The sequence below is a fragment of the Erythrolamprus reginae genome, chromosome 1 (genome assembly GCF_031021105.1).
Source record: "Erythrolamprus reginae isolate rEryReg1 chromosome 1, rEryReg1.hap1, whole genome shotgun sequence".
Lineage (NCBI taxonomy): Eukaryota > Metazoa > Chordata > Lepidosauria > Squamata > Dipsadidae > Erythrolamprus > Erythrolamprus reginae.
Window position 1 is genome coordinate 58,609,248 of NC_091950.1, and position 14,601 is coordinate 58,623,848.

The 14,601-nt window shown below is 40.6% G+C and overlaps 1 protein-coding gene across 2 annotated transcripts in view; it reads left to right on the forward strand.

Annotated features, from left to right (window-relative positions):
- TTC7B (tetratricopeptide repeat domain 7B) overlaps positions 1-14,601 on the forward strand; it is a 106,879-nt gene that overhangs the window by 17,813 nt on the left and 74,465 nt on the right. For both annotated transcript variants that reach the window (XM_070753343.1, XM_070753351.1), the window contains exons 3-6: positions 2,776-2,944; positions 8,670-8,800; positions 11,190-11,311; positions 13,343-13,421. In XM_070753343.1, the coding sequence (XP_070609444.1) occupies positions 2,776-2,944; positions 8,670-8,800; positions 11,190-11,311; positions 13,343-13,421 (501 nt within the window). The remainder of the gene's footprint in view (positions 1-2,775; positions 2,945-8,669; positions 8,801-11,189; positions 11,312-13,342; positions 13,422-14,601) is intronic.

Sequence of the window (14,601 nt, forward strand, 5' to 3'; positions counted from 1 at the left end):
CTGCCTGCCCCCGCTCTTCTGCCGACCACGGGCGATGGCCGGCAGAAGAGCGCTCTTGCCTGGCGGGAGGCAAAGCACTGGGGTGGGAGTTGTCAGGACACCCCCTACCCCAGCGCTTCGTTTCCCATTGGGCAAAAGCGCTCGAGAGGCCACAGGTGAGGGGCGGGGAGGATCAGGAGGCTAAGTCTCCTGCAGCAGGTGCTGTGGTGGGGACCTTTGGGTTTGTGGCTGGGGGGGAAGGGGTGGGGGGTGTCAGGCGGAACCTCCTGCCTCCCCCCCCAGCCAAAAACTCAAAGCGGCCTCCCAAACCCGAACTTTCGCTGAGAAGCCCCGCCGCCCGGCTGTCGTTTTGTAGAGAAGCGAGAAGAGGAGGAGGAGTTGGCGTTCGGGAGGTCGCTGAGAAGCCCCCGGGCTGTTTTAAAAGGTGACAGCCGGGCAGCAGCGTTTTTTTGTGGGGGTTTTTTTGTTGTTGCACGGATTAATTGACTTTACATTGTTTCCTATGGGAAACAATGTTTCGTCTTACGAACCTTTCGTCTTACGAACCTCCCCCTGGAACCAATTAGGTTCGTATCTTGAGGTACCACTGTAGTTTCATTTTTTAAAGGGTGGCATTTCCAAAGATACGTTAATTAAGTACAAGCAATGAATTCATAATGATGATTGAGTTTCTTCAGATATTGTTTGGAACTGAAATAAATTAAACTGAAGCTCAGTTTTTGATGGGACTTAATTAATTTCACTTAAAAAATTTAAGCTCAAGTTTCATCATTTTTTTGACTTATATACCGTCATATAGTTCTTTACAACCATCTCTGGATGGTTTACAATGTCAGCATATTTCCCCCAACAATCCTCATTTAACCAATCTCAAAAGGATGGAAGCAGGGGTGGGCTACTAGCCGGAACGGGGGAATGCCCATTCCGGTGACGGCAATGAAGCGCGTAGGCTTGTTCCATTGCTGTCCGGCATGCACACAACATGGCCACACACTGTTTTTTTGCTTCAGCGCATGCGTGAAAGCAAAGAAACCAGCAATTTTTCCTGCCGGAAAGAGATTTCAGCTGCTGCACATGCCCTGCCCCAGCTCCAGCCGTGTGGCCTGCTCTTTGATCTCCCGGGCCCCAGGAGAGATGCCTGCAGCACGGGAGACCACAGAACAAGCTGCACGGCCAGAATTGGGGCCACCCAGCCTGCTCTTTGTGCCATTGCCCCTGCAGGAGGTGATCCAGGTAAGTAGGGGCAAGGGTTGCAGTGGGGGAAGGGGGCGAGGGGGAGCGGCATGGCGGGGGCTGACAGCTCTTACCTTGTTTTGCAGCTGCAGAGAGTTGCTGCACCGAGAGGCGTGGGGGGCGGGCAGGGTGAAAAGCGGATGCTGCTGCAGAAAGCTGCTGCCGCAAGAGGCGTAGTGGGCGGGCAGGGCGAAAGGCGGCAGGGAGCCTCTGTGACAGGTGGGGAGGCAAAAGGTGGCAGGCAGCGGCAAGCTGCCACTTACCTCTTTTTAGCCTATTTCCAGGTTTTTCACTTCTGCACATGCAGAAAACCTGGAAATCTCATCCTCACGCGATATTCGGCTTCTGCGCATACACAGAAGCCACATCCCATGCGGAGCATGTGCACGCAGAGCGCGGGGCGCACAGGGGGGGCGCACTCCCAGCCCGTTCTGGTAGGGCTGGGAATGGTAGCCCGCCCCTGGATGGAAGGCTGAATCAACCTGAGTCCCACCAGGATTGGACTCCAGGTTGTGGACAGATTTTGCCTATAATACTACATTCTAACCACTGCATCACCAGGAACATGATGAGATTGTAGTACGGTTATGGTGTTTGTTTTCTTTATATACTGTTCAGGATTTTGTGGCTGAGCAGTATATGAATGGTTTCATAAATAAAAAAATAATTTCCTTCATTCCCCCATTACTTGGTGCTTATCTTTATTAGACTGCAATACTAGCAGAGGTGGGCTGCTGTCGGTTTGAAACAGTTTGGCCGAACCAGTAGTTCCGAGCAGCAGCTGGGCCTACCCATCCACCGCTATCCCATCCTACATAATTGCCATGTTTTTGCTGCTCTGTGCATGCGTGGAAGGCACGCATGCTCACATTTTCAGTTCTGGACGAACCGGTGGTTACGTTATGTGACACCCAGCTCTGAATAGTAGTCTTGTTAATGTACTTTTAAGTCCAAGAAAAATAATGCTAATTTGATTCCTTACATTAACCGATATTTGATTGCGATTTTGTTAAAAGATATTCTTATTTCAAAATACAAAAGCAGGTTATGTTGCAAAGATGTTGCTTCTCTTTTTAGTTACAAGGCATCTATTTTTAAAAACTAAAGTTATATGTTAGTTGTATACTTAATATTTAAGTGCTACTTTAAAAATTGTTTTGAAAATTACGATCTTAAATTATACTGGCCACTTTTCTTTCTCATAGGCTTTTTGTAGAAATAAAACTGATAATGAGAGTGCAATTTATACCATCTTTAGTCTAAAGAGATATAAATATAACAAATCAATTTAAGGAATAAAGAATGTTAGATTAGTGCATCAGGGTTTTTGAAACTGTTTTCTAGGAACTAGGTTGCCATGAGAATTGGTTGGAGTTCTGAATGCAATCAATTTTCTAATACTAGAATTTTGCCTGTCGATTAGTAGTTCTAGGAATTTTTCTTTTTAACGAAAAAGTTCTGAGGACTAAAATACTTTAAAAATCCCATGCATGATATTGCCTTGTATCTGATACCTGCTGCTTGCCCTCTTCTTTTTTCTAGCCAGAGTTCTTACAAGAAGCCCATTTAGTTATGGCCAAATTAAATTATATGGAAGGCGATTATAAAGAAGCTCTTAATACATATGCTAAAGTGGGAATTGATGACTTGCAGCTTGCTACTGTACCTCCCTATCGCTTAAGAATGATTGCTGAAGCATATTCAACCAAAGGTACGCTGATTTTCAGTGTAATTGTTAGTTGCTCTCCCCCTTTATTTATTTTTTATTTCTCACTATACTGAAACTTGATAGCGAATGTGTTGTTAATTCTGTGACATAGAGCAAAAGACAAAAGAAAAGAAAAGAAAGGGATGCATTATTAATAAAGATAAGTTAGAAAATGTGGTTTAAAAATGCAGTTAAGAACCAGTGGGTTTTTTTTAATTTGACCAACATGGTCCATATTCATTCAAAATACACCTACAATTGTTTCTATGCAGAGAGGTTGTTTCTATGAAAAGTATCATGTTAGAGTTACAGATCATAATGAAATAATTCCTGTCACATAAACTATGCAGTTTGCCTTCTCCACTTTATGCATTTAGTATTTTCCCTCAAATTGTGAGCTGCTATAACAACAGGAAGTTTGTAATTGTCTCCAAAGTCTTGCAGAATTCTGATGTCTCACACTTGTGAATGGATTTTTTAAAAAGAATTCCTCTTGTGCTGCAGCCAAGCTAGGAAGTTGCCATATTACTTAACACATATTGATGTGGAAATTCTGCAGTCCGAAATTGTTTTCAGAGTGCTTAGAATCTTCAAGTAGAAGTACTTTTATTGAATAAGTTTTTATTTTAAAATATTATTATTTTAAAATATGCTGCTCAAAAAAAATAAAGGGAACACTCAAATAAAACATCCTAGATCTGAATGAATGAAATATTCTCATTGAATACTTTGTTCTGTACAAAGTTGAATGTGCACAACAGCATGTGAAATTGATTGTCAATCAGTGTTGCTTCCTAACTGGACAGTTTGATTTCACAGAAGTTTGATTTAGTTGGAGTTATATTGTATTGTTTAAGTGTTCCCTTTATTTATTTTTTGAGCAGTGTATTTTAATGGTGTTCAGAGGCTTTCCTACTGGTAAGTATTTGAATACTATGGAAATTTTGGAAGAAGACAAGTCTTGGAAGACACTGACGAACATGGAGTTATTTTAAAAAAGGCTTCCACAAATGAGCCTGACTCAAAAGAGATTTTACATTAGTGATCAGTTTTTAGTTGCATGTTATTTATATTTCAGTTAGCTCCTGAAATAAACATGGATACATTGCTCAGAGTGCTCACAGAAGTAAAACTGATCAAATTTCCATAGCCATATCCCAGGGAAAATATTCAAAGAGAGGTGACTCTTCTACACTTAATACATTTTTTTAGGGATTTTCAAAAGGTGATGTTTTGAAATATTGCGTTACTGCTTTTTCCAAATATTAATTTCTGCTTTCTTATGGATGTATTTTATTAATATGAACAATATTTAAAAGATAAACGAGGTCAAATACAGTACTAGGTTTAGTTAGTTTTGCTTTGTTTATGAAATGTGCAATGCTTACATAGTTTCTATAGGTGGCGGTGTTGATTAAGGATAAAGACTATTCTTTGTACTTTATGGGCAATACTGTATTCTAAAAATGCAGCCCTTTATATTCATTAGTATACAGATATACAGTATTTGGAAGTTTTACTGACAAATGGCATAGTTGATTTTAGAAGAATAACCGTTTCTGCAAATGTTACATTGTTTTTCCTACAATATACAGAAGGTGTAAACTTCAGAAGGTGTAAAATGCAGGAAAACGTGCATTATAATAAGCATATTGTGGTGGTGACAGTTTAAGTGGACAGGTAGAAAATAAAACTTATTTTCCTTTTAAAAAAATATCTCTCTGATTTTAAATTCATAAGACTTTTTTTTCTAGGCATAATTATTCAGGTTAGATAAAGAATGGATGGATGCATTCTTCCAGCCAAATTTAGAAAGGTTTTCTAAATCTTTCAAGATTTTATAAGTTAATTGGGACCCATTTTGCTAATATAATTAGGATTTAGACTAATGGATGTGGTGAATGTAGAACTAGTGAATAAGAACAAATGAATCAGGTTCAAAAGATGTGATGGAACTGGTTTTTGTGTAGCTGGACTTGTGTTGGATTAGGAGCTACCTGTGCTTCCTCTAGAGACCTGTGCCAAAAGACATTTCATATGTCAGGAGCAAAACTGTATATCCTGCTTCTGTGCTTTTCTTTTACAGTGGCACTCTGACTTTTTAAAAAGCAGTTCTTTTAGCAGTTTAGCAGCTTTATTAGGTACTGCTAATAAGATTGTATTTTTGTATTACTGGTACTGGACTAACATCATAATTGCTCTGCTTGAGCTGTTTTTTCTCCATTGATTTTCCAAATTTAAATGCCACCAGCGTCTTGTTATGTATTATTTTATAATTTAAATCACTTTTGATAATTCTTTTCATTTAAAAGTGTTGCTGCTGCGATATTTTAAAAAAATCTTATTTTCTTACAATTATTTATAAACTCAAGTGTTCTTCCTGAAACATCTTAAATATATATTTTTTTACTTGTTTAATTATATAAAATACAAAGAAAAAATAGAAAAAGGAAATTAAGGGAAAGTAAAGGAGGTGTGAGGTGTGACATACATGGTGGGGGAGGGGGAGAAAATAAAAAATAAAAAAAATATTCCTAAAACGTCTTGTACCATTCTTGGTAGCATCTTAATGTGCTGTTGGAATCCAGCTGGCCCTCGTAAATTCCTGAGAACAAATGTACCCCTGCATCTGTTTAAGTAATTTATTATATATGTGGGTGTTTGATTCTTAACATATTTATGAGAATTTATAACGTAAAATAGCCCCTAATTAGTTTTAGCATTTGATTAATCTTTTGTCCATTTTAATTATTATTGTTCAGTTACTACGTCGTGCCCAACCCTTTGTAATCCCATTGGGCCACAGCATGCTAGCCCCCCCCCCCCAAATCCTCCACTGTCTACTGGAGTCTGCCCAAACTCATGCCCACTGTGTCATGACACTATCTAATCATTCTATGCCATCCCCTTGTCAATATTGCTTTTAATATTTTCAAACATCAGGGTCTTTTCCACTGAATCCTCTCTTCTCATTTTACCGGCCAAAAGTATTGGAGCTTTAGCTTCAGTATCTGTTCTTCCAAAGGGGTGATTTCTTTTAGGGTTGATTTATTTGATCTCCTTGCAGTCTCTCAAGATTCTTCTTCAACAGCAATTCGAAAGGTCCACGCTCAGCCTTATGGTCCAACTCTCACAGCCATACATTACTAACTTTTAACCTTTTGGTAATATCCATGGGATTTCCTTGGTAAGGTACTAGAGTGGGTTGTCATTTCCTTATCTGTCTTAGGTGGCCCTGCGCATCTTAGCTCATAATTTATTTAAGGTATTTTGTCACAACGAGGCAATGATCCATGAAAGGAAGCCATTTTAGAAGGGGACACAATATAGTTTATTAAGTTAAACTTACTTGACATTTATTTATTTATTATTTATTAATTGAATTTGTATGCCACCCCTCTCCATGGACTCTGGGCAGCTCACAACATATCAGAACAATATACAATATACATATCTAAAATATCTAATTAATATAGCTAAAAAAAATGTAAAACCCTAATAACAATTAAAATCATTGATTCACATTCACACAGCAAAATTTACTACACTTGTCGGCCAGGGGGCTAGGGTCTAATGGCCCCAAGCTTAGCGGCACAGATAGGTCTTTAAACCTTTAAGGAAGGCGAGGAGGGTGGGGGCAGTGCGAATCTCTGGGGTTGATTCCAGAGGGCCGGGCCACCCACATAGAAGGCTCTTCCCCCAGGTCCTGCCAAATGATGTTGTCTAGTTGACGGGACCTGGAGAAGGCCGACTCTGTGGGACCTAACCGGTCCCTGGGACACGTGCGGCAGAAGGCGGTCCTGGAGGTAATCTGGTCCAATGCCATGTAGAGCTTTATAGGTCATAACCAACACTTTAAATTGCATCCAGAAATCAATCAGCAGCCAATGCAGTCCGTAGAGTGCTGGAGAAATATAGCTATGCCTTGGAAGGCCCATAACTACTCACGCAGCCGCATTCTGGACAATTTGAAGTTTCTGAACACTCTTCAAAGGTAGCCCCACATAGAGAACATTGCAGTAGTTGAACCTAGAGGCGATAAGGGCATGAATGACTGTGAGTACAGATTTCCTGTCTAGATAGGGCTGCAAATGGTGCACCAGGTGAACCTGGGCAAACGCCCCCCTCACTGCAGCTGAAATCCAAGTCCAATGTCAGCTGTGGATCAAGGAGAACGCCCAAGTTGTGGACCCTCTCTGAGTGGGTCGAGTCCCCGCCCAGGGTAATGAATGGACAGATGGAGGTGTCCTTGGGAGGCAGAACCCACAGGCACTCCGTCTTGTCAGGATTGAGTTTGAGCCTGTTAGCACCCATCCAGACCCTAACAGCTTCCAGACACCAGCATATCACTTTCACTGCTTCAGTGAGTGGACATGGGGTGGAGATGTATATCTGAGTATCATCAGCATACTGATGACAACTCACCCTGTGCCCTCAGATGATCTCATCCAGTGGTTTCACATAGATATTAAATAACAGTGAGGAGAGGACCGACCCCTGAGGAACTCCACAAGGGAGGGAGTCGACCTCTAATTCCCCACTAACACTGACTGCGACAGACCCGGAGAGGTAGGAGAACCACTGTAAGACAGTACCTTCCACTCCCAACCCCTCCAGTCGACGCAGAAGGATACCATGGTCAATGGTATCAAAAGCCGCTGAGAGGTCAAGGAACAGGATAGAGGATAAATCCCTGCCTGGGGCCCGCCAGAGATCATCCATCAGCGCAACCAAAACAGTTTCCGTGCTGTAGCCGGGCCTAAATACTGACTGTTGAGGGCCTAGATAACCGGCTTCATCCAAAGATCGTTGGAGCTGGAGTGACACCATCTTCTCAACAACCTTTCTCATAAAGGGAAGGTTGGAGACAGGACGATTGTTGTTAAATACATCTGGTTCCGGGGAAGGCTTATTAAGGAGGAGGCATACGAGTGCATCCTTGTAGGGAGCCCTCAAAGAAGCAATGGTAATTTACTGGACCCAGCTCCATTCACCTCCCTGCTGGCCGAAACCAGCCAGGAGGGACACGGGCCCAGTAAGCAAGTGGTGGCACTCATAGCTCCCATGACCTTGTCTACTTCATCAGGTGTTACCAGATGAAACTCATCCCATACAGATGGACTAGGACAGGCTCCTGTCATCTCGACTGACTCGTTGTCAGCCGACACTGCATTCCAGTTTTATTATTTGTATTATTTTTATTATTTGGATTTGTATGCCGCCCCTCTGTCCAGATCTGAGCAATTAAATAAAAAAGAAACAAACATCCTTTGAAATATCTCTAAACCTGTAACTGAAGAAGGTGACATGAATCCTTTCCTATTATTCTCAAAAGTATCCCAAATATTTTAAGTGGTTGTAGGAATGTTTTGTAAATTCGGTTAGCATAAGAGGATTAACATTATTAACATCCTGATTATGTTACCAGTTCTAAACTTCTTTCATTATTTTCTTTTCTCCTAATTTCTCCTTTGAAGCCAATAAATATTGTGTCATATAATTTATCATAGATATTTAATTGTATTTGTAGATGTGATCTGTATATTCATGAACCTCAGTACCTATTTTCTCACCACATTTACAGCTATGGCTTCACAGTTACATACAGCAGAATTTTCAGTTATACTAATGCACATTTAGTAATTGTACTGTTTTCAGTATTTGATAAATGAAAAGAGATTTATTTAGTCCCACGTTATTTTCTTAAGTTAAATTTTCTTTCCTTTAGGTCTTTGTCTAGAAAAATTACCAGTATCCTCTTCAACAAGCAACCTCCATGCAGACCGTGAACAGGAAATTATAATGTGCTATGAGAAGGCTGGAGATATAGCCCTTCTATATCTCCAGGAAATAGAAAGGGTAAGATGGGATAGGTAATCTCAACAAAATAATTAATTTTTATTTCTTTATTTTACTTTTTCTCTTTTCTGGAATTACTTCCAACTATATATAGCTTTTTTTAAAAACTAATTCTCCAGTAAGGTTGCGAAATAGTCCAGGAATTAGTTGCTATAGTCTGATTTGCCCAGTAACTAAGTCTATGTTTTTTTGGCCACTCCTCCATGCCTTTCTGCACATGCCCCAGTTTCTGATTCACTCAGATCTGAAACAGTCGTCTTGGCAGTTTCCTCTCTAACAAAATAATTTCTGCACTCTTCTGGATTCAGGCTTATTCTTTTCATATTGCCACTCCTAATTATTTTACTGAGAAAAGGTGTTCAGGTAAACCAATGCCCAGAATAAACAGTTTATTATTTGGTTTAAACAATTCATTCTTCAATTCTATATAGATTATTTTAATTAATCTCAGCTAAAAAACAGATGCATAAAATTTTAAAATCTGTTCTAATTTTTTACAAGTCATAATAGGGTGCCCATTATTTCTTTGAACTGAATAGTCCCCATGAAAATAGATGAAAATAGTCCATCACTTTCTATTGAGAATTTTTATGACTCTTTATCACTGACTTAAGAAAATAGGAAATCTTTGGTAATGGGCTAAAACTTTGTTTGTAATGAAAGCACTTATTGGTTGTATAATTTTTAAACAATAACCTAGAGTTGGCTGTTCTTTATATTCCTTCTTTATTTTCTCAAGCTATAAAATGAACTCAAAGAAATTTATTATACTAATTTGTTACTGAAAATTCAGAATGCTGCTACAAGAAGCATTGAATATTTTTTTCTCTCAGCTTTTGCCATAGTTGCAACTTAGCACCTAGACTTAGATGCTGCTTTACAGCCCTCTCTAAGTGGTTTACAGAGCCCCCAATAATCTGGGTCTTCATTTTACTCATCTCGGAAGGATGGAACGCTGAATCAACCTTGAGCCTGGTGAAATTCTAATTTGCCAATTATTTGAAACTTGCCAAATATGAATATTTAATGATGGGGCGATTATTATTTTCATTCATAATATTTGTATATATCCAAATAAGGTAACTTTTTAACAAACCAATAAAATACAATACTAAATTGCAATAAAACAATAGATTATAATAAAACATAGCATCACAAGCATTATAAACAAAACCAAAAACTTCAGCCAGATTTTCTTACTATTTCTAATCATAGTTTCACATTCTAATGTGTTTATTTAGGTTTGAGTTTCATTTCAGTAAAACTTTAAAATTTTCATGATAGAGCTAAAATTAATGAATTGTGGCCAGTAGTTACCTATCCTTCATTTAAAGCAGTGGTTCTCAACCTTTCTAATCCCGTGACCCCTTAATACAGTTCCTCATGTTGGTGTGACCCCCAACCATAAGTCAAGCACCAATTCTCCCAACAGAGCTTTAAGCTAGTTGGCAGGAAGGTCGAGGGACACCCCCAATGTAAATGCCCAATTGGTCGGATTGTAAAAATATGTTCCAAGGTGCCAGAATAGAAGCTTTAGTTACTAACATCATGGGAAATTTTATCTTTTCGCATGGTTTTAGGCGACCCCTGTGAAATGGTCGTTCGATCCCCCAAAGGGATCCCGACCCCCAGGTTGTGAACCACTGCTTTAAAGGCTATTTGATATTTAAATGACTCTTGGTGAAATGCAATAGTGGGCAATACTGTTAAAGAGTCCGAAATTTATTTATTTGTATATGCATTTGTATATCATCTCTCTCTCTGCAAAAACACAGCAATTATTTGTAAAACTGAACAGGGATAATTGAAGGGATAGATACTCTTTATCCACAGAAAACCCCTGTTTATATTGGGGTGTTAGCATTTGTGGAATGAATGTTCATTTAAAAATTGGGCCAAAATTGGCAGTGAAATGATTGTATAACTGAATAGATGCCAAAAATACCCGGTTTTTGATGGTTTAAGATGATTGAAAGGGTGAAATTGCCCTTGAAAATTTTTAATATGTCATTTTGGTCCTTTATTTTAGCAAAACCAAACATTATGCCATAATCAAGATCAAAGTCAAATCATGTCTGAAAATCAAGAGCCAATTTTAGGTGCTACAAAATAGTTACTGGATGTCTTCACACGGGCTACATACTGCAAACTGCAAACCACTGAGAAATATATTGATGCTCCACAAATAAACCAATGTTATTGTAAACTGTACACATCTGTATTTCTTAATGTACAAGAGGGGCATGAAGATCACTTGTGTTGATGAAGAAAGCTTGACAGCCCCCCCAATCCAGTGGGCCAATGTAGAGAATGTTCTGTCTCTGCCTCCCACTGGTGAAGGAAGAGATCATTTGGGGGGATTTATTCATTTATTTCTATGATCTCCTAGGTAATAATTAGCAATATGCAGAACAGGAGTCCTAAGCCTGGGCCTGGAACACATGAACAAGAACTTGGATATTTTTTAGAAACTGGACTTCAGAGGGCCCATGTCTTATACTTCAAGAATGGGTAAGATTTGATTGCATATTCTTCCGATATAATTTTAAAAATATTAAACAAAATGATTTAGAAAAACCTTGGATTTTGTTTTAAGATTACATACTAATTAATAGTGGTGGAATACTATAACCAAAAGAGAGAAAGATATTTTTCAGATCTGATGTTGGTGTACCTTTTATCTATTAGTAGTTCCTTAAAGTCAGGAGCATCTTAACTATTCCTTTACTTAAAGAGGTATTTTCCTGAGCCTGTGTGGCTACTTAGAAAGACCAAGAAAAGGTGCAATTGTTTAGAGAAGTTGCTGACAGGTTTAGTGAATGAACCTATCCCAAATCTAAACCACTGTTTCCACTTTAAATCAGAATGCTGTGTTGCAAAATACATACGTTTTTGTAGGTACTATTTTGCACTTAATAAATTTATTATTCAGTATATTTTCTGTGAATATATTATAAATTATATTTTAACTTTTCTCAGCATTGTGTTGAAGCTTTAACAGTAAAGGGTCCTAGACACATAGCAATGTTATTTTTAAGTTTTTCCAAGCTTTTCATTTGACACTTATTTTAACATTGTGTTTTACGCTAAACATTCAATAGATAATGCATTTGATCCCCTGCCTTGGTCTTAGCCTGGTTATCTTTTACAGTTAATTGTTTGTCTGATTTTATAGACTCTTTTATTAGTCTTTTAACAAAGTGTCTTTAACTCTACTGTCATTTTTTTATCAGATAAAAAAAGAATAATAACATTTTATTTTTCCAATATTATAATGGTAAAGTGGGGTGAAAGGAAAGGAGTATGCTCATACAGTATTCTGTTTTTAAAATAAAGTGTAGTGGTACCTCTACTTATGAACTTAATTCATTCCATGACCAGGTTCTTAAGTAGAAAAGTTTGTAAGAAGAAGCAATTTTTCCCATAGGAATCAATCTAAAAGCAAATAATGCGTGCAAACCCATTAGCAAAGAAATAAAAGCTCGGAATTTGGGTGGGGGGGAGAAACAGGGACCATGTGGCAGATCGGAGAAAGTTTGCATTCAAACACCCTCCGCATTCTCCAACTGGCTCCCCTTTCTCACATGTCCACAGCCCGGAGCTTCCTGAGTCCCTCTCTGCCGGGGTGGGATTTTGTCCAGTCTTCCAAGAGAGCAAATGCCATTACGAGGCAAAGTTTCCGAGTTCCGCCTGGCAAGGATGAGGACCGTGGAGGGGCGGCATGGTCAGCTCCCTCCGAAGTCACTTCCACACAATCCTTAGTGCCCCTTCTCTTTCGGTTCCCCATCTCCACTGGTCATTACCGCATTTCAAAATCCAAGGGGAAAAATACCCCCTCTTAACGCCGTTGGCGGCGCTGGAGAGTGGAAGTGACTTAATTTCTTCCCTAGTTATAGTTAGTGTGCTCCAGTCTAGCTAGCTAGACGAGTCCCCACAGCACAGGCAGGACATTTCCCCCTCAGCGCGCCCTCCTTTTCCTGAATGGGGTCTCCCTGAAGGAAGAGGCTCTGCCTTTTGTTCCCGGTAGGATTAGGGCTCTCTGTCATTCTCCTTGGGCATTACTACATGGCGGATACGGGCCCCCCCCCAGCTTTAAACCCACCCACCCTACCCATACTCACTTTTCCAAGTGAGACTAAGTAAGGGAGCTACACTTTTGTGATGGCTCTGATGCTCGCAAGGAACTGGAGCCAGGCTTTATTTTTCTTTTGCTCTGCCTTCCTTTATCTTTCCCCCCACCCACCCCCGCCTTTTATTTTTTGGAGCAGAAATAATTTTCAATCATCTTACATTCACATGATGCTATGAATGGAATTCTATCCTGGAATCAATCAATTTTTCAGACTTAAAGTTGTTTTACTTTTATAAAAGAGGATAAAGTGTGAAATATTTTAAATGAAGTTCAATAAATAGAAAGCAATACTAATGTGCTTATAGAATTAATAAGAAAGGATGCAGTATTTAAATAACAGCTTAGGATAATTTTATATTTATTATTATATTATAATTTATATTATTTTATTATTCTATGTACATTTGCAGGAATTTGACAAGAGGAGTTGGTAGATTTAGAGAGCTTCTAAGAGCTGTTGAAACAAGAACTACACAGAATCTACGCATGGTAAGTTTATAGCTGAGGTAAATTAATGCTTGAATATAATGAAATTCAATTAAGAATAAGAACACATAGGTTTATGTGAAACTGTTGATTTTAATCCAGTGATTATTGATATCATTGGACTATTAAAATATTCTAATAATTATTGGTTAATATAATACATGCAGAAAGATAAACATATTTGTAAAAGTTGGATAAGTATGTATATAAAGTGGTCCTGGTTTTAGCTTTAGTGCCAAAGGAAAATAGTTCTTGACTTGGCTTCCTTGTCATACCTTTTATGTACTCGTACATATGAATACATACCATTCATGATATCTTTAAACAAGCCAGGTACATGAAGTTATATTTTTAGAATACAAAACAAGCCCTTCTACTACCGTGTTTCCCCGATAGTAAGGCAGTGTCTTACTATCTTTTTACCCCCAAAAGCCCCACTGTGTCTTACTTTGGGGGTATGTCTTACATCTCCCCGCGCGCCTTCGCCTTCCAAGCTCCCCGCGCGCATTGCTTCCAAGCTCCCCGCGCGCCTTCGCATTCTCCCCGCGCGCCTTCGCCTTCCAAGCTCCCCGCGCACATTGCTTCCAAGCTCCCCGCGCGCCTTCGCTCGCCTTCGCTCGCCACCGCCTCTTCCCCTGCCGAAGCTCAGCTGCAAGCGGCCAGCGAGGCCGATCGGATCCGAGGCGAGCGGCCGGAGCTGCGCCCTCCTTCGCCCGCCTCCTTTCCGCTCGCCTCGGAGCCGCTTGCAGCTGAGCCTCGGCAGGGGAAGAGGCGGTGGCGCCGCGGCGAGCGAAGGCGAGGGGCGCGCAGGGAGCTGCCGGAAAGGAGGCTGGTGAAGGAGGGCGCAGCTCCCTGCGCGCCCCTCGCCTTCGCTCGCCGCGGCACCACCGCCTCTTCCCCTGCCGAGGCTCAGCTGCAAGCGGCCAGCGAGGCCCCTCGGCTCCGAGGCGAGCGGAAAGGAGGCGGGCGAAGGAGGGCGCAGCTCCGGCCGCTCGCCTCGGATCCGATCGGCCTCGCTGGCCGCTTGCAGCTGAGCTTCGGCAGGGGAAGAGGCGGTGGCGAGCGAAGGCGAGCGAAGGCGCACGGGGAGCTTGGAAGCAATGCGCGCGGGGAGCTTGGAAGGCGAAGGCGCGCGGGGAGAATGCGAAGGCGCGCGGGAGCTTGGAAGCAATGCGCGCGGGGA